At 36.0% G+C, this 24856-nt stretch overlaps 1 protein-coding gene across 6 annotated transcripts in view; it reads right to left on the bottom strand.

Annotated features, from left to right (window-relative positions):
* Positions 1-24856, bottom strand: part of LOC111512285 (uncharacterized) — a 157172-nt gene that overhangs the window by 55631 nt on the left and 76685 nt on the right. For all 6 annotated transcript variants that reach the window (XM_074175101.1, XM_074175106.1, XM_074175102.1 and 3 more), the window contains 4 exons: positions 17034-17270; positions 11720-11920; positions 11200-11467; positions 3876-3993 (listed from right to left, as the gene is read on the bottom strand). In XM_074175101.1, the coding sequence (XP_074031202.1) occupies positions 3876-3993; positions 11200-11467; positions 11720-11920; positions 17034-17270 (824 nt within the window). The remainder of the gene's footprint in view (positions 1-3875; positions 3994-11199; positions 11468-11719; positions 11921-17033; positions 17271-24856) is intronic.

Below are 24856 nucleotides of genomic sequence, written 5' to 3'. Positions count from 1 at the left end.
AACTAGAAAAAATAAAAACCATTTTCCGAAATTTTTGTTTTTTCCGGATATCAGAACTTTCTCAAAGGCATATTGTTAGACAAGTAAATCTCTCATAGTTTCCGAGATCCCAATGGTGAGGATCGAATTTGAAACACCCTGTATAGTGTCACACATAAAGTTCGCGGCATATGGAAGTTTTTTGTATCAATAGATATAATGAAAATTTGACTTCGCAGTAAGTTTGTGCTTGAGAGATTAGTGAAAAACAGTCTCTTTCCTTTTGTTCTGTGCTACTCTAAACCTGTCAAATTTGATATTGTTTTTCGAAAATTCTCAAAAAATCCTTTTTTTTTCTAAATTTCGACAAATGCAAAAAAAAAGTTGCTCGATTTCCAATTTTATACCCTTGCTCCAAATTTTGAACTATCTACTATTATTTTTCGAATCTTTTGCTCTATCGATTCGAACGAAACATTATTCAAATCTTATAATATAATGAATACCAGACTTCAATTATATATCTTGCACAGAAAATTCCCGCATTAGCATGTTACCAGAAAAATAAATACACCTCCAGAAATTCGTCTTTGTTGTTGCAAAGCTCATCTAGTTTTTTCATCTCACTGTTAAAACTAATTCTGATTTTCAGTGTATGGACGTTAATATGTCAGTAATCGAATGAACTTATTTCTCTTCATCATTATTACACTCCTATTCCTCTCTTAATAGATTTTTATCCAGTTCGATTATTTTTCTTGCCAATAATTCAGGAGAAAATAGTAGTTACTGACCAAATTGAAATAAAATTTCACCTCAGTAGGCTTTTGAAACAAAAATGCCATCTAAAATTTTTAGTTTCGATTAATGTCAAATTATTGCGTTTAATGGATCGAGTTGTTTTATGTACAGATTTTCGTACACTTATAATTATAATTCACAAATAAGTTTTTTTATGTACAATGGTATCCACACAAGACAAAGTGGAAATCGTTCTTTTATGTGGTGAGATGTTGCTTGTATTTTCAATCACCGGCATCCAGGAAGAAATATTCACTTTAGTACCGTGGGAAGGATATTGAAAACATTCAAAGAAACTGGCTCTGTGGACAATCGTTTCAAGAAACTACATAATCCAATTGAGTATAATGAAAAAGAACAATTCAATGTTAGTTTGAGCGTTGTTGAAAACGGAAAAACTTATATTAGGAGTATTAGTGAAGGTACAGGGGTTGGCAGAGAAACTGTAAGAAGAATTTTGCACAAAAATAAATTCCATTCCTACAAGCCAAATTTCATACACACTCTTGAAGAAAGATATTTTGATATTCGAGTAGGATTTTCATTTTGATTCCTAGGTGAAAGAGAAAATGATATCGCATTTCCCTACAGGATTTTATGGACAGACTTTCACGTCAAACGGGACAGTTAGTTCTCAAAATTATCGCTGATGGTCCAACAATAATCCAAATTTTGTAATAGAATGCAGTGACCAATATTCATTCAAGAAAAATGTGCGTTGTAGGTTATTATATCACCAAATAATAGAACCACATTTTTAGAGCAAATTTGAACGCAGACATGTACAGAAATTTCATTATGAATCAGTTGTCTGAAGTTTTAGATAATCTGCCTCTAAGTGTTAGATGAAATTTTTGGTATCAGCTTGACGGGGCACCGATCCACCAAACGGTTGAAGTGAAACAGTGTCTCAGTCAGATGTTTAGGGGCAAAGTGATAGGATGAGATTGGAAAGATAATTGGCCACCAAGATCACCGGACTAATCTCCGATAGACTTTTTTCTATGGGGTTATCTGCAACAAAGAGTGTATAAATACATACCATTGGCAAACAAAGAACATTTAGAGAATACCATTTGAAAGTGCTGTGCTAACATAAATCCCCTATTCATTAAAAGGACTATATGAAAGGACTATAATTTATATAGAATGGGAAGAATGGCATACTGAATTATCGAGATAAATCAATGAATATTATGATGTTTTGATGTAATTTTTTGTTGTGAATGTGTTAGGAATCACACGTTAAAATGTAAGACCTCGTTAGTCCTTAGCTCGCACAAGTTTCGACTTCTCAGGGTTGTCGTTCGTAGGGGTGCGACAACTGGTTAGCGGAAAAACAGATTTTTTCAAACAGTTATTTTGGTTCAATATTATTTACACATCTAATGGAGAAAAAGAAGAATATAAGATATATGAAATTAACTCAAGAAGCGTTATTATTTGCTCGATAACTACACATTCACACTGTTGAGTGTAAACTGCATCAAGATATTTCAAACTCATCTGCAGCTAATGAGATACAAATCTGCTGAAATAAGGAATACGAGTGTAATAAGAATTAAGAGAAATACGTTTATTCGATTACTGACATATTAACGTCCATACATTAAAAAACCAAATCAGTCGGTCGGTAGCCGGGCGGTTCGACCTGGGTGCTTTCCTCACCCACTCGCCTTGTTGGTCGGTGGTTCAAGCCCCAACCAGTGTTAGAGATTAGACGTTAAAAGGTAAGACCTCGTTAGTCCTTAGCTCACACAAGTTTTGACTTATGAGGGTTGTCGTTCGTAGGGGTGCGACAGCTGGTTAACAGAAAAACAAATTTTAAACAAACAGACAGATTTTAAACAGTTCAACAATGAAATGAAAAAACTAGATGAACAGGTGGATTTATTTCTTTTTCTGGTAACAAGCCAATGGGGATATTTTTGGGCAAGATGACATAGAAGTCTCGTATTCAGCAAAATTATGAAATCTGAATCGTGTTTCGTTCGAATAAATAGAGCGAAGGATTCAAAAAATTTAAAAAAAAATGGAAAAAAGTCGAAGTGACAGTAGGTAGTCCAAATTTCGAGCAAGGTTAAAAAAATGGAAACTGAGCAACTTCTTTCTTTGGCATTTTTCGAAATTTACAACAAAAAAATAATTTTTTGAGGATTTTCGAAAAAATGTTGAATTTGACAGGTTTAGAGTAGCACATGACAAAATGAAAGGGGCTGTTTTTGACTTTTCTCTCAAGCACGAATTTACTGCCAAGTCAAATTTTCATTATATCTATTAATAAAAAAAACTTCCACATGTCGCGAACTTTATGTGTAACATTGTAGATGTTTGGATGAGCAATGTTAGATTTGAAACATTGAGAAAAATGTCATACATATTGTTTTTATAATTGTCAAATATTGAGAGCTTGTATTATTTTCATATATTGAAGTTAAACTGAACTTTGTCGAATATTTCTACACACCCAGAACCAGAAAGCGTAAATCCTGACCGATAATTCCAACAGTAAAATACCCGTTCTAATTATATAAACGATATATGAAATAGCTGTGAGGACTTAGACAAAAAATATATTGGTCAGACTACTCGAGCCATTAAAACTCGGTTCAAAAAGGACGCAGTACATACCCGATTTCGATGACCAGAAACATCTAGTGTTGCCTTGGAGAACGGTTATAGAATAAATGAAAATGTTCTGAAATTGTTGAGTTTGGGCATGACACTAGACTTTTGGATGCTTTCGAAAGTCTGAAAGTAGCAAAGTGTGGCGGAAACTTACACGAGAGAATTTCTCGCTAATTTCTACCAGAAATCATTGATATGTATCGGAAGGTGAAAGTTTACCCTGTTAGGTATAAACAGACAGTAATTTTAGAGTTAGGAATTAGACGCCAACTCGGTTTGGCGGAACACGCGTCGAAAAAAGTTTCGAATTCTGGTGATTGAAAAAAGTGCTTGTTTACGGAAAAAATATTTACAAAAATAGCGTATTGAATTTTTGAAATTGGAAACAGGGCATTCTCTGTTATCGAAGAAGATTCTATAATGTCTTTTAAATTACAGAAATTTAAATTTTTATGGTGATTTAGTACCTTGCAGGAGGAGTCGGTGTCTTCATTATTGTTCTCGGTAGTGAAGCATATCTTTCAGTATACTCAGCTTCCTGTTCTATATTGCTATATACTGAGAGTAAGGATGCATCTTCCACATCTGGAAAAAAAACATCTATTTTTACACGATTCTACTATCTGGAGTATTAGCGTTGTAGATTAAAGGAAAAAACACCATAAAAATCTAAAAGAAAAAGACAAATAACTTTCTTTGGAGAAAATATTCGTTTTGATAAATTTAGTTATCGGTGACAATCAATCTACAGTCGTCGTTTCATTTATTCAATAACAATTAAATAAAAAATTCCAAACATAAACTTCATAAAAATTAATAATATTCATAACACCAGAAAAATACCAACAGGTAGTAATTTGAAATCTAATTTCAGACAGAATTCGATTCATCATAATGGAATTATAACATATTATAATACAACTTTTGAAGAAATATAAAATCTAAAACTGCTCTGAAAGTCAAAAATCAATTGAAAAAATATGTAATGAATTGAGTTAAGGTAAATAATTATTCAATTATTCCTATAGCCAAAGTCATCTAAATGTGTTCTAGATAATGTGTTCAATTTCACGTAAGATCGTTTTCTAATTATGATTATTTCACCTGTTTTCTTATCGAACATTTCATTATTTTGTATTTTACTTGTTGAAACCTATTCATGAATATCTAATGTTCATTACTCATATCGATTACATGTGTTTTCTTATTCAATATTTCATTATTTTGTTAAATTTGTATCTTTAGTTTTTAATCCCTATTCATAAACATTTGACGTTTCTTGGGATAATAAAGACAACACAATACAAATCATGAGTAGCCATGCAGATTTTGGAGTCAATTGGAATAGGAAAGAGACACAGTATATGACATGAATAAGATTCACCAATACACAGACTAACAACATGCATATTCGGAAATCAAGTAATACAGACAATATACAACTAAAATTATATCAAAAGGTTCATTGTAAACTATCATTAGTGGATCTATCTATCTATCGAAAGCTTTTGATACTATCAATCATAAAATTTTATTGCAAAAATTATGCGGCATCAGGATTAAACGCTCAACTCATGCGTGTTTTAATGAATATAAATTAGGTTAATTGAGAAGTGTAATACGTGTCGTTCCACAAAGTGCAATTCTGGGACCTGTTTTATTTCTCATTTGCATTAGTTCAATTTGCAATATGAGTTTATTCAGAAAAAAGTGATGTGGAAATGCTCCAAAGTGTTGATAAATGTATCTAAAAATAATATCATGCTGGATGAATTGTCATAAATCAATGAGTAAGATAGCAATATCCTCGTTTATTCTCATAACAAAGGGACAGACAACATTAATAACATTTAATAACATTTAACATTTAACACATAATAATAACATTTAATGGACTGAACATAAAATGTTCGAGCATAACTGAAATTTTAGGTTTATTTGTTAACGAATAGTTAACAATAATCATATTGAATATATAGGAAAAAATATATTCAATGATTTGCGATTTGTTCAATATTCGTAATTATATTTCTCCGAAATACCTCAAATTCATTTATTTTAAGTTTGATTTATTCAAAATTACAATACTTGGTATCAATATGGTAATCGAGGAACCACTGACGAGTGGCCAAACAGTCCGTTACCGTTCTGCAAGTGTGTTCCAATGATTGTTAATCGATTCCGGCAGTTGTATCGCCAACAGCAAATGCAGGAATAACTTCGGTGAAGAATCCTGCACTGACACCTGTCGAATATAATCCAACGCTCTTCGTGGTATTAGTCTAGGGAGAAGATGTTTTCTGATAGGTGTCAGTCCATTAACCTACAGTGTAGGTGATTTGAGATTGGCCTGAACGAATTGTTCTTTCAGAAAATTTTATTTACAGCCCGCTCAATTTGTGAAGTTTTCTTTCATATACGAGGAATTGGGCAGATACGGATATGCTGTCGCTTGCCTCGTTCACGGGCAGATGGGGCGGTGACACAAACATGTTGTTTGTCGTTAGCTTCTTCGTAGTTCGAGGAATGATACTCTGAAAGGAATTTGATTTGAAATTTTAGGAAATCATTTACTTCATGTTGATGATAGACACTACCTTGCACTGACCAGTGGGCAAACAGCCCAATACCGATCTGCAAGTGTGTTTCAATAATACTTAATCAATTTCGACAGTTGTATCGCCAACAGCAAATGCAGGAATACTTCAGTGAAGAATCCTGCTCTGACACCTCTCGGATATAATCCAACGCCCTTCGTGGTATTAGCCAGGGGAGTAGTTGTTTTCTGATAGGTGTCAGTCCATTAATCCACAGTGTAGGTAATTTGGGAATGGCCTGAACGAATTGTTCTTTTAGATAATGTATCAATGAAAATGAATGTTCATCTTTGAAATTTGAGTCCCTGAATAAAATACTTTAATATACAAAAATCTCATCACCAAAAAATTTATACAAATTATGGAAAACTATGAGTTTTACATAATGGAGTTATTAGTCATAACGAACCATCAATTACTTCAACACATGTTACTGAAAACCAGTTAAAAATAACCCCTGATAACCGTCTTCTTTTTTCAAATTGAGTTGATTATAAGTTTTGTATTCAGAAATATCTCATTTATTGTTAATATTTAGTTTTATCAACTTAGTTAAAATCACTGTTATAAACATGTATGTTTCTTGGAGTCAATAGACGATAAATTGATAAAAAAAGGGTTTTTCTTGCAAGATATGGAAATCTGTCTGAAATGGACAAACTCAACGAAAATTCAGAAGTACTAGGCAAAATAAAAAGATTCTGACATCAACAGAGTTCCAGAAATGAAACTAGTCATAGATTTAGTGTAGTTATAATTGAAATAATAGTGGTAACATTGAAAACAGTTAATTAATAATTAGGTATTTGCATTCAAATACAAATGCAAATACTTAATTATTAAACATCTCGTCTTAGGGTTCCTTCAAGTATTACGTATGCAGAATTTTAGCCATTTTCAACCCCTTCTTCCCATTGTCAGCGAAAGTAAGCAAAACTATTTCCCATATAAGCGTACGTAAACATTGATATATTTGTTTTGAAATATTTTGCAAAATAATGAATATTGATGGCGTAGTCACCATCCTGATACCCTGGCCCACATATCGTCAAAAATAAGGGCAGCAAATACCCCCTTTGATGCTTACGTAATTTTGACTGACAACCTTATGAGTGTGGTCTGCTCCCATACAATAATTGAGCTATATACTTAAAGCTATATACGTTCAATTCCAAGGTACATGTCTAACACAGAGTATTAGGAACTTTCATAATTAGTTCATTGTAAAACCCTTCAAAATATCTCAGAGTTTTTGTCACCAATTTTGATTTTATACAGAAATCTTCAAATAGTCAGTGCCCTGGCTGGGGCATATGAACAATCCCTATATGAGCAGATATACGAAAGAAATTTCGAAATGACTACTTCGATTCTCTGACTTCGATCCTTTTCTATTGATTCGTTCAAATTTTTCTAGATATTGGTTCTTCAAATATCAACTTTGTTTATTTTGTTACAAGTAAAAAATATCTAGGTTAGGTGCAATTGGCTGGTGGCCGAACGCTCTACAGAAAAGGGCCCAGGCAAAGCTCTCTGGCTTACAGTGACAGGATTGTCTGGCTATCAGTGGTGCCATCAGTACCACACCATCAGCGGCCATGAAGATCCTTCTACATCTACCTCCTCTCCACATTTTTCTGGAGAGAGAGAACTGCCTTATAAAGTACTGTTTCCGAGTAGAGAAGACTGGATCCTCCGGGAGAAGGAAATATTAAGAGCAGATAGTTGTTGGTTCACAGATGGATCAAAAACACCTTCCGGTTCTGGTGCAGGTATTTTCAGTCGCAGACCCAGGATATTAAATTGTGTGCAGAGAGATTGGAAGAATCCAACCTCATACACAAGTCAATAATAATATTCTCGGACAATCATGCGGCGTGGAAGCTCTTGTCTCCTACCGAGCAACGTCTAAATTGGTAGTAAATTGCCAAAAACGACTCTCCTCGGTAGGAAGACTTAACAGATTGCCTCTGGTCTGGATTCCTGGCCATACTGGCCGAAAGGCAATGAAGCTGCTTACTCCCTTGCAAAGGAGGGTGATCCAAGCAGCTTCATCGAACCAGAACCTGTCATTGGTATCGCTTTAGGCTTTGCCAAATAAACATTGAACACCTGGATGGCAAGAAGATTTATAAACTTCTGGCAGAATCTTCCAGGATTGGCTAACTCCAAGGCGTTTATTCACCCTTCGAAGCTTGATACCAAACAGTTGTTGGATTACAGTAGGGATGCGCTACGGTGTCTAACAGGCCTTCTGACAGGTCACTGTCATTTGAATCATCATATACAGAGACTCGAACTGTCGAAAGATAGTGTGTGTCGCTTCTGTTTAGAAAATGATGAACCAGCAGAGCATGTACTTTGTGCCTGCCCCGCTGGGGACCAAATCAGGTCTTTAGAGTTCGGCAGAGCCGTACTCTCTACATTGACCTGAAAGACCATTCACCATAGAAACTAATCGGCTTCGTTAAGAATCTGGGTTTATTTGGTCGAGTGTGACTAGCTGCGAGCCAATATAAACCCTTGCGGGTTGCGGTGGTGGGTCGAATAGACCCACTCACTTTGGACCTAACATAACCTAGGTTATGTTAGATCCAAAGTGAGTGACCCTTCACCGCAAACTGCAAGGGTTTATTATGGCTCACACCTATTCATACTCGACCAAATAAACCCAGCTTCTTAACGAAGCCGATTAGTTTGTATGGTGAGTGTTTGGTATCAAACTTCGAAGGCTGAATGAAAGCCTTAGAGCGTTTATCCACCCTTCGTAAGTGATTGATGTTGAATGCATGAAACCATCTTCAGATTGTTTTTTTATCAAAGTATTCAAAAAGAAAAACAATGTGAGAAGATAATAGATAATAAGTAAAACAAATACCTTCTGAATTGGAATAGCATATTTTGAAGGAGAGATACCTTTTGATGAAAAATTTTTGGCTTTTTACTTTCCCATAATTATACTAAATATGTGGAAAACTTTCAATGTACGGAAAAAGTATTTGTGATCCACTCTTTGGAACCTTTGGTATAGTAATGAATATTACTGGGGTTTTTTCCCAACACCAAACCGTTATTTTAACACCTCGACACGTGTTTCGATCACCAAGTGATCATCTTCAAGAGGAAGATCGAAAAACGTGTCGAGGTGTTAAAATAACGGTTTGGTGTTGGGAAAAAACTCCAGTAATATACGGAAAAAGTAATTAACTTCAATTGAGAACTCTTCAAAAGATGGAGTGACCAAAGCTTAGTTATCTCCTGGTGATGCTAACTTGGTAAGAGAAACGTGCCTCGAGAGACAGAATTTTTGTTCTGGTGTGGAAAAAGTGTTTTTCATTGATAAGAAAAAATAATTTCCGTGCTTCTCATTGTTAATATAATTGAAAAAACAAACAGTTGTTTCGAAATGGTTTTTTCTCTGTTTGTATCTGAAAGAAACTTTTGTGCATGATCTACATGTCTTTGTGAATAAGTTTTTATTGAAACGATTACTTTTTACGTTTCTTCGGAAGTTCCCCTTTTTTGTATAATAATGGAGAAGTACAAAGTCAAAAAGCTTTTTCACCAACACTTTCTGGTTTATGTAGAAGATTCTATATTCAAGACCAACTGTTTCAAAGGAGCATGCTGTAGGTAATGAAGAAATATCGAAACTAGAGAAACATACAGAGGCAATAATGAAAAAGACATAGAAACTAAAAATTTGAAGTAGAAAAGAAAACCTCACAGTCCAATATTTTTAGAGGAATATCTCAATATTCCTCATTCCAAAATGTGAATGCAATCGGGCATGACATACATATTATTTAGCTTTATTAAAATGGAGTATAGTAGTTATTATTGAAGAAAAACAAAAATCAACGGGAGAAAAATAAAAGTAAGTGAAAAAATATATATGTTTATAGCTTTTGTGGACCTGAGATTCATGTTAATACCAGATAGTGATTTATATCCAATTCCTAAAGTCGCTTCAAAAATAGAAATATAAATGATAAGTAGCAAGTCACAATTTATAAATATACACGATGAAAATATTCAAGAGGTGACCATATTGAAAGTCATGAGAAAAAAAAATGCAATAGCAATTTTTAGAAAACATAACAAAACTGTAACATTTGTTAAAAATTCAGTTTCAAAGTGATTTTACGATACTTCAATACTCATCTTTCCAGCGGTGTGAAATATTTCCTTTTGAACAAAATACTACGTGCTGTATATTCCAGGTTCATGATATGGAATCTGTTTTGAAAAAGAATCGAAAACGTTTCGTGTTCAACTCGATCACGTTCACAAAATTAGATATAAATTTTTAAAAATTTTGCATACTCATCGGGCTAAATTTGACCGATAGCATGGGTTATGTTGGCTTTGAGGACCACCGTGGTTGATTTGTGGCTCATTCGCATACACCTGCGACTTGAGAAAACCCCAGAAGAAAAAGTCTAACGGTGCCAAATTGCACGATTTCGGTGGCTAGTTCACATCACCTCCACGTGAGATGACCATGCCCTGAAATCGCTCGTACAGAATATCCAATGTGGCATGAGCTGTTTGGCACGTAGCTCATGTGACATGAGCTGTTTGGCACGTAGCTCCGTCCTTTTCAAACCAAATGTCGTTGGTGTCCAGATCATCCAATTAAGGCCTGGGTCTGGTGCAGACCCAAGTCGCGGCGCAAAATTCGCCAAGATGTGGTCTACGAAAGGCCGAATTCTTGTGAGCGACGCGAAATCGACTGCCTCGGATTCTCCTGCACACTCTCACAGACAGTGGCGATGTTTTTGGCAGACCTTGCGTTTCGTCGACGTACGGGTGTTGGTCCATCGTTTACTAAACCAGTGGACTCAAATTTATCCACCACATTGGTAGGACGATTATGGCGACCGTAAAATGGGCAAAGCACGCGGTATGTTGCCCGAACAGAACACCCAGTAGTAAAATAATTTCATTATTTGCACGTGTTGTTGAATACCATATCAGTCCATGGTGATTTGGCAAAACAAACTGAATAAATGACATCTAATTTGACAGAAATAGCTTCAACAAGATGGCCGTTGATAAAACAAGTATCAAGATAGAAATGAAGTTACTTGATAATTATATCGATATTGCTTTACATCCAATGTTGATATGAAGCTTTGAAATTTGAATTGAAATCAGCAGTAATAAAATAAACGGAGTGAAAGAAACCTACTATCGTCGTCCACTGTAATATCAGTCCTCTGTACAAAATCACTGTCATCATACTCGAATCTATCCCTATCGACTTCTTTGACACCGGAATCTGCAGAAGATTCGCTCTCCGAACCCCCGTTTTGCACTGCCGGATTCTTTCCTCCAATGATCGTTTTGGCTTCCACGAGAAGGCCATGAGTTCCCGGTGTCTTCCCAGTCTCCTCAAAATCCGACCCTACGTCCGACAGATCGGACGTTTCGTCCGCTTCCGTGTCCCCGATGAGCACCTGAAGAACATAAATTTGTGAACAGAGGTCGAAAAGATGTTTCTCCGCTAAAACAAATGAATATTTCAACAGATTTTAACATTGTGTGTGCACCGTAGGTGTGAAGTGTCAAGTTTTCATCTTAGATGTATTTGTTGCGGTTCTTAGAATCAAAAAAGCAAACGTATATTTAATAGCAAAAAAGATTATGGTTCTGAGAATGGCACTAGCACTATCTTTATCAATTGTTTATTATAGATGATTCAGAATTACCTTAGCTTCGATCGCAGGGCTGGGGACTAACATTGGAACGGGCACCGGTGAGGCGGTTCCTTGAAATTGCCGCTTCTGAAGAAACCAATTTGGTTCGTCATCGGACAGCAAAGACTTCTGGTGAAAGTATTCCTTATCATCGTTGTCGTCATCTTCATTTTCGGAATCGGTTGACGAAACTTCTTCGATGTCTTGTTTTATCTGTAAGTAACGAAATATACTACTGAGATATACACAAAGTCGGTTAAATTAGAAACAAGTTGCACATCTCAGAGCTTGTTTAAATTCCATTTCAAAATTTAAGAAATCTGGTTGATTCCGGAGACATTTGTAATTTCTTTCTGAGGGTAGTCTAATCCAGTAACTTTATAAATCACAGCACGCGTCTGATTCTTTGCAGACTTGTTTATGATGTTGGCCTAATGGATAATCCAAGTTTGTGACCACGAAGCGCCGAACGCAACTTTGTCAAAAATCGAAAAAACCGCGGAAAAATTGTTTTTTCAAATTTTGGCGATTAAAATCCTAAAGGACTAGTTTTTGAAAAAACTTGCTTGGTAAGTTTTTAAAGTAGACTAAATTTGCTACAATATGATACTGGAACTGTCTCTGTAGACCCAATAGTTTCCGAGATTGAGCCTTTCAAAGTTTACAAGTTCATCTTTCATTTCGTCTATTCTTTATTAAGCTAAGAATAATGAAGTAAAAAAGATAAGTACAACAACATTTGTAGAAAATTAAGTAATATTAAAAATAACTCAAATTGAGTAATAAATCAAATTAGTAGTAAATCAATACAGTAAATCAATTGAGTATTAAATCAAAAAAATTAAATTAATTTAGTCCTCTTGGAAGATCCCAGTTGAGGTTCGACCGTGTCTGGATTTGACATAGTGGGACGGCTTATCCCCATCACGGGAAGGTGATGAATCGTCGACATCTTGTGCCCAAAAGTCATCCTCCATTTCGACATCGGACAGATCGTCGTCTTCTGGGATATCTACTACAGCAACATCAGGTATATTGTCACAAGAGGCCCCGATGCAGTGCCTGCAGACTGATGAGCATTTTTATCCTGCCTTTCTGCAGCTGCACGCGTTTCCACAACCCTTCGAGCAACCGCAAGAAATCATCTGCAAGAGTTGTTGTGGGACTGCATCTCTGGTCATCATTTTGGGGTTGAGGCCTTGTGACATGGATATCCACCCCCAGGAGAGAGGGTTCAGTGTGACTCTCAACCACGCCTGTACCTGTCAGAATATTGTACATGAGAATAGAAAATTATGAATGAAGAGGTGTACCTGATGCAAGGACAAATATTTACCTGATGGTATGTCCGCAAGGAGTGAAATCGAGCAGTCTCGTGTAGGAGGTAACCTAGCTAGATTGTAGCCGTTTTTGGTCGCAGCCTTGGCGAATAGTTGGTACCTTAGTTCATAAAGGTTATGGGTGTTGGGATTGCCTCCGTATAGAGAAACTATGACTCGCTCTCTGCGCTGCTGCTATCTCGTTAGGTGTAGAGTTGGTGTCGAGAAAAAGCGCGGCTTGCTTTTCAACGTCCGGACTTTTTTCGAATATGGATATCATTTGCATCTTCCCTAAACCAAAGAATCAGGATGTTGAGCCACAACTACTAAAGGCATGGATGAATAGGAAAAGCTCTGGTTTCTAAGGGGATTTTGAAGAAGTGATGCTGGAATACATGACATCTGATGCTATGCCTCTTCCACATTTATTGTTGGAAATTTCTCGTTGGTTTGAGATCGCAATAAGGATGATTAGCAAGTCAATGTCCTCACCAACGACTACCACTATATCATAGGTAGAGGCGGCTGTTACAGCTATAGTGATGATGAGCCTATCAGCATCTTCCTCTGCTTGGAGTACTTGAATGTTGTGATTTTCCATTTTTGTTGTGAGCAGCTTTATGAAATGACTTTTCTTTTTGAATTCCTCATGAAGAATTATCTCTCGCAATGAGTGTAACTTGGCTCTTCGAAGACTCTCAGAGCTCTTTGTGTTTTTCTGAACTGCACCTACTGCGAAAACTACTGCCACGTTTGAGCCATAGTGAGCAATAATGTACTGTACGTATCGGTCTTTAGGGTTATCATCGCCAAAATTGGAGAAAAAAACTTGATTTTTCACCATTTTTTCTCGGCACAAACTTGGATTATTCACTAGGCCAACATCACAAACAAGTCTGAAAAAAATCAGCCGGATTTCACGCATACTACCCCATACTTTCAGGCGACAAAGTTACTGGATTATTCAATAAGATATTAAACTAGCTCACTGCCACTTTTCGAGCTGTACAAGATAAAGTTTACAGATTTTTGATCCGATGATTTGTCGCCGGGAAACCATCGCCCTTTAAAATTTTTATATATGCCAGGAGTTAAATTTGGCGCTATAAGTTAGCCTATTTGGTGATAACTTCACAAATATACTAGTGGTCGATTTTAAAAAAATAGGGTGGATGTTCAAACTTCGCAGGCTACGTAAATTCGATAAACGAATTTTTTTATATTGGTAGACTCGTCTTTGGTCTCCCCAAAGTCCATAAAGAAGGAGTACCACTTACACCAATCGTGAACTTGGTAGGTTCACCAGTGCATCAAATAGCGAAACATGCAGAAAAGGTCGAGTCATATGTACGAAATGCTGATAATCTCATAAATAGGTATATTGAAAACACAAATCGTGAGTCCGGACATTAGCCTTGTCAGCTTTGGTGTTGCTTCCTTATTCACCCAGATACCCACCCACTGGATAATAGGGGAGCCCAAGCGGAGATTTCGGGATTTACTAAAGCGCGGCAGATTAATACACAGGGGATACCTTGCACCCGGTTAAGTACCTCCACCAAATATGAGCCCCATATATAAGGCCGCCTGTGAGGGTTAAAGGATCAGATTAGTAAAAAAAAATGATCATCAGAAATTCTCGAGGGCGTCAGATTAAGGTAGGGTGAGTTAATTGCTTGCTAAAAAGTGTATATTTCAGTAATCTGACAATTTGAGAGTGACGTGAAGAAATGGGAGGGCAGCAAAGTTGTAAAAAAATAACGTCATTTTGACATTCTCGAGCGTAGCTAACTTTTATTTTATTTTAAAGGAAATAATTCAAGGATATCGAAAAATATATAATCTGACGATTTCCGCAAGCCAAATAACAAAAATTCGTCGATAAAGTTTAATGCGTGCAGCTGTGCGATACCTATATTTCCCTCTCCGAGTTTCTATTCATCTATTACTCTCTCACTCCGTCCCTACTCTGAATTCTGTTGCCATGACGCCATCACAGCTGATCACAGAGAGTCGTTCGTGATGAAGATGAAGAGGATGATTAATGAATGAATTGATTGATGGATGTAGCTGTTACTACGTGGTAGAAAATCATAATGAAGAAAAGAGAAATTAAACTTTCCATGTTTTTTACCACTTTTATTTGTAACTAACGTTAGTGCAGATTCGTCCTATAAGGACATTTTCAAACTTATACAATATATAAGTTTGAAAATGTCTTTATAGGACGAAACTGCAGTAACGTCAATTACAAATAAAAGTGGTAAAAAACATAGAAAGTTCCATTTCTCTCTTCTTCATTAATTAATCAATTGATTATAAAAAATTAAATTTGTTTATAAATTTATTTTCTTATAAATACAAGTATTCTACTTAAAAAAACATACACTTATTTATTTGCATGCTATTTTCTGAGATTTTCAATTAATTGAGTTCAATGAATTGAAAAAATAAAAAAAATATTGTTTTTGTCAGATTAAGCGAATCCCTCTAGATAATCGTCAGATTATGAGTCAGCACCTCTTAAACATAAAGATGAACCATATATATCTTAATCTGACGCGCTTGAGTATTTCAAAATGGCGAATTTTTTTGCACAGTATAATAATGGCTGCGAGTTTGCGTCAGATCGAAATCGTCAGATTATTGAATGAGAGCTTTTTTTGTTGCATTTAACATCTCTTCATGGAAGGAATCGAAACTAAAGCAGTAAAAACGTTAGACTTGAAACCATAACTCTGGTTGAGATATGTAGAAGACATTTCCGTGATTTGGTCACATGGAAACCATGAACTTCCAAGGTTTTTCAATCACTTGAATCGAATCCATCCATTAATCAAATTCACGAAAGAAGTTGAAGAGGGTAACCAGTTCACATTTCTCGATGTGTTGATCATGAAAAAGCCAAACAAAAGACTATGTCACACGGTATATCGTAAAGCAACACACACTTTTAGATACCCGAACGCAAATTCTCACCACCTCAAAACAAATGTACTCGGTGGCACAAACACTAATTACATGTTCAAGGAGGCTGTCAGACAACGAAATTATAAATGCGGCTTTTAAGATCCCGAGATGCATCGGTCATAACAATCATATTACCATATATTGAAGGGACCACAGACACAATCAGCAGAACTCTCCGCCAACAAAACATAGCAACATCATTCGTACCAGAAGGTACAATAAGGTCCATGCTCCGTAATCCAAAGGATCAGATACTACTGGAGTCCCAAATAGTTCACGAAGTACCATGTCGAAACTGTGACAAGACTTACGTCGGCCAGGCCAACTAGCGAATCAACATACCCAACAATGTGCCCTAATTATCAGTAAAGGGAAAAGTCACCACGTCTTTCCTCTTCTGAGACGTATCGGCGACAGGACACAAAATCAGTTTCGAGAACCCAAAAATACTAGCACGCAGTTGAAACTTCCACTCTCGAACAATCACAGAGGCTATCAAAATTGAAAAACGACCTAGTATGAACAACAGGGATGACGCGCAAAGATTACTAGCGACATGGAGATCTATTTCATCACTTCACAAAATCAAACAGACCACACAACCCCAAAACTAAAACTCAACACATGAAAATTCAGGTAAAATGACAAAGGCAAGGGAAACAGCACAGGTAATCTGACCAACCCAGGTAGTGGCATCAACCCAGGTGGATAATAGCATCCACCCTTATATATTAATAAACAAAGTTCGAGTGTATCAGTCTAGTTCTAAACTCCAGACATCACAGAAGATGGCAAATGAGAAACGTTGTGGAATTAATCTTTGTGAGGATCAAAAACGCGGAGAACGAAGCAAAACCCGGAAACTACCCTAGGATCTTCAAAAAAATACTTCCTTCTGTTAATATAACCTGAAAAATATTAAACACAACATGTTACATTCCCAATCGAAATATAACCAGAGGTCAAACAAGAACATTTTCCGAAGGAATATAATAACATGTACAGTTTTATGCCTGTCGACTGAGAAATCTTCTTACCGTGAGCGTAAGCCTATCCACGTACTTTCTCGTCCCGAAGCTAGAATCGCTCTGGATCCATTCCTCGAGGCTGGAAATCGAGGTGGATTCCAGATCGGCGGTCTTCCATTTGCTCTCCAAAGTCTCTTCCCCGAAGAAATATTCCTTGTCATCCCTTCTTCCCAAGGAACTGGTTGGGCGGCTGGATACGCTGGCAGCCGAAGATGACGGTAGAGTGTTTTGGCTTGAACTTATTACCTGGAACGATTTTTTATAGAGTTACTCAATCACTAAAAAACGCACATGTTCATCAAAGAGAAGTTGTGGAAATTATTTCGTAAGTAAATCATCTGATGATCAACTGTATTGCCAAATATTCGCCAAACTAACTGACTATTATAAGACAACAAGTATAGCTGAGGCAGCAGTCAATCTTATAATAACACTGATGATCCTCAAGCATGACTCAACCTCTGACGGAAGTACCAAACTCTTACCATTGTTATAATCATTATGCAGTCCATGTTCACGATAGTTCTGGCGTTGAATCTGACCATTCTTACGCATTGGTCAAAGACTAAACGGACTAGTTTGAGTTTGACGATAGTCGTGTCACTAAATATTTTGGCAATATCTTGAATTTATTGGAGCCTCTGGAGACACTTTATATTCTATTCTATGAAAGAGAGGGCATTGACACATCGAGATCTTCAAATGATGTGGTGCTGCAGGTTATTCCGGGTTTTCCTGCAGCTGAACAAGCAAATGCTCCACTAGAATAAATCAAGTCGCCCCCGAGCGCCAATTAATTTTTGGTTTTGTTTCATAATTTCATAATTTGTATTACTTTTTTTTTATATATTTGTAAATGTTTTTGAAGAATTTATTATAATAGTAAAGTATTTACTGTAATGTATTGTCTTTATTGTTCCAAGAAACATTAAATGCTCGTGATTGAAAACTAAAGATACAAATTCAACAAAGTAATGAAATGTTGTACACATTTTAATAGAATTGATTGAAGTTATTGAATTATTATTAATGATTATGATATTGTCACAACTGTTCAATGAATTGTCGAAACAAGATACGAAGATTTTTGAAAATAGTATTAATTTATTTTCATTTAGTCAACCTCAAACGGTTTTGATGTCTGTGTTTATATCATCTTGAATTTTTTCAAAGTTAGCCAAAGACTATATAATTGCTATATCATTAGCAAATAATTCAACTGATTGTTGATGAGTTTAGGTATGTTAAAAAAAAGGAGCGGTCCAAAAATATACTCTTGCGGTACCCAAAAAAAAATATTTTTCTTAATTTACAAGCGATGGGAAATGTTCCTCAATTTGGGTTATTACAGCATATGCAAGTTTGAATAAAATAAAGTTGAGTTTAATTCATGAGTTTTTCAAATTCACTTCGAAAAGTATTCAAATTGATGTTTCAGAAGTTGGGTTTTAATTTTTAAAGGGATTTGTTTCTAATTCATATATTGGCAACAGCGCCTATATCAAGTTAAAATAATTTATACTTACCTAGATATTCTACTTTAAAAAAGGAAAATTATCTTTATAAATCAACAATTAAGGCAAAATATAAATTATAGTTCAATACCACCTCCACAAGCCACATAAACAACAGTTGTTTTGATATTTATTTATATAGAGGAAGATAGGTTAGGTTAGGTTAGGTTAGATAGAATGTCTCGGAATATAAGTAAAGAGAACAGCACGCCTCTGGAATATGGCATGTTTGTTTGTCTCATACAGGTAACAGATTCATTGTCCTTTATTAGCTATAACCGATGTTGTCAAATAAACGAATCCCTTTAAATGTTGAATGCATTATTCCATTCCCCTTTTTTAAGTATTTAAATAATTTTTTAAACAAAAAGGTTGGAATGATAAGTTTAAAATGCTTTGTTTTAGAGCTCTTTTATGACAACTACTTGATTTTCGTCAGGAGGAACATTCCCCATTGATGATATTTCTTCTAGTGCCAAACTTGTCTAGTTTTGAGTTCAATATATCATGATTCATAGTATCGAATGCTATACAATAATCTAAAGACAAAAGGCAACATTTTCTTTTAATTATCAGTTTGATTTTTTTAAATGACATCCATTGCTGCTGCCTTTGTATCTCTAGACCAGCGAAAACAATACTGGACTGTTGAAAAATCTGTTTAAAAAAATATGTTCAAAATCTGTTTTTCCATTAATCAGCTGTTGCCCCCATACGAACGACAACTCTCAGTAGTTGAGAAACCTGTGCGAGCTAAGGACGAGGTCTCACCTTTTTCTAACGTGTAATTCCTAACACGGTTACAGAATCATCCCAGCTTCAACCAGATAAATTCTCCGAGAAAAATATCTGGTCGAGGCAGGAATCGAACCCATGGTCTTCCGATCGTGAGTCGGGCGCACTACCACCGCGGTCAATTCCAATTCCAGGTAAATGTTCAAATTTAGCGGGCTACGTTTATTGGATTAGCAACTGTTTTATGTTAGTATACTCGCCTCGAACAGATGTTCACAGTTTCGGTTGTTTAATTTATTGGTGAGAGGCATAAAAGTTAGAAGTATTTTGGGTGTTCGCCGATTTTCTGCTATAGAAAAAAATGGGTCGAAGAATGTTTATCAGATTTTATATAAAAAATGGAATTAAGTACTCAAAAAAATCTGGAATGTTGAGAGTGGCATACAGTGATTGCACTCTGAGTCATAAAAACGTTTACAAGTAGTACAAGCTTTTCACAGAAGGTTGAGAAGATGTGAATGACGACGCTTGCTCTGGACGACCCAGCACATCAACAACGAATCATGGGTGTATGGAAGAGCCCAGTAGAGCCACATCATGGTTTTGCTCACTGTTTTCTTCAATTACCGTGGCGTAGTGCATCGCAATACGAAGAAAACGCCCAGTACTGTGGAAAAACAAGTCATGGCTTTGCATCCACGTTAATTCAACTGCTCACTCGTCATTGCTTGTTCCTAATGTTTTGCCCAAAAACGACACCGTAATCATGCCACAGCCACCGTATTAACCAGATTCAAACCCCTGAGACTTTTTCATGTTAAAAAGACCATGAAAGGACGGTGTTTTGCGACGATTGGAGAGATTAAAACCGAATCGCTGAGAGAGATCAAGGATATACCAAAAAGTTCATATCAGAACTGCTTCGAGGATGTGTATTATATCTGAGGGGCACTACTTTGAAGAGGACAAAATTATCGAGTAAAAAATATCTAATGAGAAAAATGAAATTTCATCTTATTTTTTGTATAGACAGCGTATAAAACATTATTCTTTCCAATCAAAAACAACTTCTTCCTTTGACTGATAACCAATATTGAAATTTTTTGACTTTGGTAAGAGACAAGAGACAAGTGATTTGATTGATTCATTGGCCAAAATCCATTAACCCCATTGAATGTGGGGAATATTCAATTTAGGTAATCTTAACATTAATAGTCGGAACTGCTAAAACCTGAGAGACTTCTTTCCAAACGGTCATAAAATATAGTTTTGACTGTGTAGTATTTTTTATATATCTTTGAAGTAATTTCACTTTCATTTTCTTTATTTTCACCGTTATGAGCAGCTGAAAGTTGCATAATTTTGAATTCTTCATAGATCATATCCAACTTCCGATTTCTAATTTTTATATCAGTGTCATAAATACTGCCACTTTAAGATATATTCAAGCAGCTCATCCATTGCAATTTTCCTAATTAGCAGTATATTTTTCACTCCAAGAGACATCTTTCTAAGTATTGAAATGGTACATCCGATATAAACATTGAATTATCTTGAGGCTCAAAATGAGAATAGTTATTTATTGTACAAGGGAAAAAAGTATTGGATTTCAGCTCGAGGTTGTGTTGTTTCCCGACGTGAAGCGGAGGGATACAAAAAACCGAGAGCTAAAATCTAATATTTTTTTCGTGTAAAATACACAATTTTTTTCTGTGACGGGAAAAACGACGATCTAATATTGGAAAATTAAATTTCTACCTCTACCTTACCATATTGAATATGATAAACAATTTTTCTTTAAAACTGTTCCCAATAGAAAACAATTTCACTATGAGCGCGAAACAGAATTTGAATTATTGATAACATGTCGCAATTAAGAATATTCAAATAATAAATCAAACAAACAACTCAAAGGACAAAAGTAAGTTCACTCACAAATCCGCAAAAATTGTTCCATTTTTATTTTTCGAACGCACTTCAAACGAGTAAATGAGAAACGAATTTTCAAATTATATTCATGAAAATCATTTCACCAATCATCTATCACATTCAACGTGTCAAACGATCCGGCTCGAAGGGCCAAAATGTTGAGAATTTTCAAGATAAATCAATGACCGTGAAGTATGGGGGTCTTGTAAGTATCGAAAACTCTTTCGTTAAAATATTATTTCAATTTGATTTCCATCTCGAGTCACCGAGGTCGAATAATTTCACTATTCTAATTTATACTCGATAATCATTTGTTTTGCTTTTTTTGATAAGAATGTAAATATCTATTTTCAAGTTTATCTGTCGGAAATTTTATCAGTTCGCGTAGGTTTCTTGGAGAGAATGCCCATTTATCTTTTTATGTCCAACCTACTATAATACTGACCCTAGCAAGTTTTACGTAGGTCAAACTGGAAAAATATTCAACAGCACGCATACAAGAACATAGACAAAGTTTTCAGAATGGAAAAATAAATTCGACAAATGCTACACACCGTATTAGAGGGGGACATTTATGAATTCAAAAATGTTCAATTGCGAAATAAAGGTTTGAAGCTTTTGGAAAGTATGAAAATCAAGAAGTACAAAAATTCCCAATATCTAATGAACGATTGTGGAATTGGCCGCGGTGGTAGTGCGCCCGACTCACGATCGGAAGGCCGTGGGTTCGATTCCCGCCTCGACCAGATATTTTCATCGAGAGAATTCATCTGGTTGAAGCTGGGATGATTCTGCAACCGTGCTAGGAATCACACGTTAAAAAGTAAGACCTCGCACAAGTTTCTCAACTTCTGAGAGCTGTCGTTCGTATGGGGGCGACAGCTGATTAACGGAAAAACAGATTTTAAACAAATTTTTTAAACAGATCAAACTGAACTGAATAGCTCCGTCACGTTATTTGATATGTTCTTGCAGATAACCATGTTTTGTTGCCCTAGTAATAATTAATAATTTATTGACTTGTTTTTCATATAATTTCTATGAATGAGTGAATGAGTATTTTTATCTGCTTTTACTAGTTAATGAAATGATTTTATCCGCTTCTTTCAAGTAGTTGAAACTAGATTACAATTCATTATGGAACGTAATGTTTTTAGAATATGGAATGTTTCAATCTAAAAGAAATGAATCGAATCCTGCTTGAGAAAGTTATTGAATATCGAAACACTTGTCGCGGTTTTGTAAATCTTTCATATTGGAAATCAAAAGAGTAGATTCTTTCAAAAGTTTTTTCCGTTTTTATGTGTCTCCTTTATACTGTAATATATCGGCGAATATGTATTCAATTTAAACGAATTTAGTGTTATTTGAATAAGTGCACGTTTGCCAACCTAACAGAACTCAATCGATTCCATCAGCATAAAAATTGTGTGATAGGGATTCGATGAAGTCGACAAGGGCCATTTTTGCCTGGTCCTGATTGGCGAAGGTTCTACCGATGAGAAAGTTATCGAAGTGCTTGAAGGACTTTGCTATGATTGTTGCAGGAAATTATGGTGAATCACAACAGCCGCTGATCACCATACAGTAGCCAGGTTTTTTTTGGGGGTTTTTGCCTTTGGAAAGTGCTTGGTTAGCTCATCGGTATCCAACCAATCCTGAACGTCTTCTGTTCATCACACGTGACGATCCGATACAAAAAAGGATTTGCTAAAGTAAAGAAGAACAGACCTCGAAACATGACAATTTCCATCGATCGTTCAAATCGTGAGGCACCCACTTTTCGAGCTCATTGATCTTTCCAATACATCAAAAACCGCATGGGAGCTGACAATTAGTTCTTCCGCCATCCTATTCACCGTTTGTGATGGGTCAGTCTCCACCAGGGTTCTCAAATTCTCGTCTGGGATTACTGTAGGTCGACTACTCCAGGGTTCGTCTTCGAGGCTAAAATTTCCGAAACGAACTTTCGCAATCCAAAGTCAAACAGTGCGTTCATTAACAATATCATTGGCAAATGGCTGGTCAATTTTCGGGCCATTTCGGCAGCACTTCAATTTGAATTCGTATAAAAAAGTTTGGCAGATATCACTCAACAACAGAACTCTTTGAAGACGCTAAACGCCCCAAAAAGAATGATTGAGTGGTCATCAAGAAGGTTATCACAGCACCGGTAGTTGAAGGGGCTGGAAATAATTTTACCCGTTCTCATAAAATTGTATGGAGCTAGTACGCACGATAGTCATCTTGATTTCAAACAGGTTGGAGCCTGGCTCCCTTACCTGTATAGCTGGCGTTTGTCAGAGGGACAAACGGGACATAACTGAATTTGAGATGGCGACATGAAAGGCCTCAGACTAGTCCTCAGAGCTAGTCCCCCCATGCCCCCTCCCGGGTTGAGTGCCGTGAAGTAAAAACTTCGCCCACAACTAATTTGCGAGGAAAACTTAATACTCCACTCAATCCACCCCCGCTCTCCGAGCGGTCCTCAACTTACTGATGGGCACATCAGCAAGATTGACATCTGACCTCTTTTGGTGGAAAGTCAGCCTTTAGGTGCTTGTACTTTCTGATCGGTTGATTTCAGAGCTAGTCTGGTAGCAAAACAATTAATGGACATAACACTACAAAAAGGGGAGGCAAACCGCGGACACGTGTTTCTGACTATTGGCCTACATTTTTTGATTTGTATATCATACACACTCGATAAAATCTTCTTTGTCTATATATATATATATATATATATATATATATATATATATATATATATATATATATATATATATATATATATATATATATATATATACCTAAAGTGGGTCGGAAAAACCCACACCCTAAATCGGTACGTTCAATCAGGGACTTGGGAGGCGTGACAAGACACGCCCGAAGAAGCCATTGTATGGCGAAACATGTGTTGAGTTTTGTAAAACTGTTCAGTGAAAATCTCCCAATGAAGTATCTTTTTCAATAAGTTAGTTATGGATTTTCAAGTATCGGCCAATTCCATTATATATCTTCCAGGATTGACTCACTCAAAGACGTTCATACACCCTTCGAAGCTTGAAACCAAACAGTTGTTGGATTACAGTAGAGGTGGGCTACGATGTCTAACAGGCCTTCTATTCTTACAGGTCATTGTCGTCTGAATCATCATATGCAGTGACTCGGACTGTAGGAAGTCAGTGTGTGTTGCCTCTGTTTGGAAAATGAAGAAACAGCAATTCACATACTTTGTGTCTGCCCCGCTGCGGAGCAAATCAGGTTTTTATCTGAACTGAAGGATCACTCACCATATAAGCTAATCGGTTTCGTTGAGAAGCTGAGTTTTTTTGGTTGAATGTGAATATGTGTGAGACACAATAAATCCTTGCGTGTTGCGGTGGAGAATCGAATAGGTCCACTCACTTTTGACCTAACCTAACCTAACATAATGTAGTAATAAGCTGAAGAAAACCAAAGAATTAAAATTTGGAAAAAATGAACAGCATCAATGTATAGAGTACAACATTCTCTATCGACCAGTATATACCGCGACACAGTAGTAGTCCGGTAAAATTAGACAAAAAAAATAAGAGTAAAGCTACCTAAATTTCCACCAAGCTGAAAATCAGTAATATTTTTCAAAATATGATTAAAAATAAAATTTGATAG

Source organism: Leptinotarsa decemlineata, unplaced genomic scaffold, assembly GCF_025532065.1.
Source record: "Leptinotarsa decemlineata unplaced genomic scaffold, Ldec_3_MD MMD2_tig00000882_RagTag_RagTag, whole genome shotgun sequence".
NCBI lineage: Eukaryota > Metazoa > Arthropoda > Insecta > Coleoptera > Chrysomelidae > Leptinotarsa > Leptinotarsa decemlineata.
The sequence above is the reverse complement of the archived record's forward strand: the minus strand, read 5'-3'. Positions and strand labels throughout refer to the sequence as shown.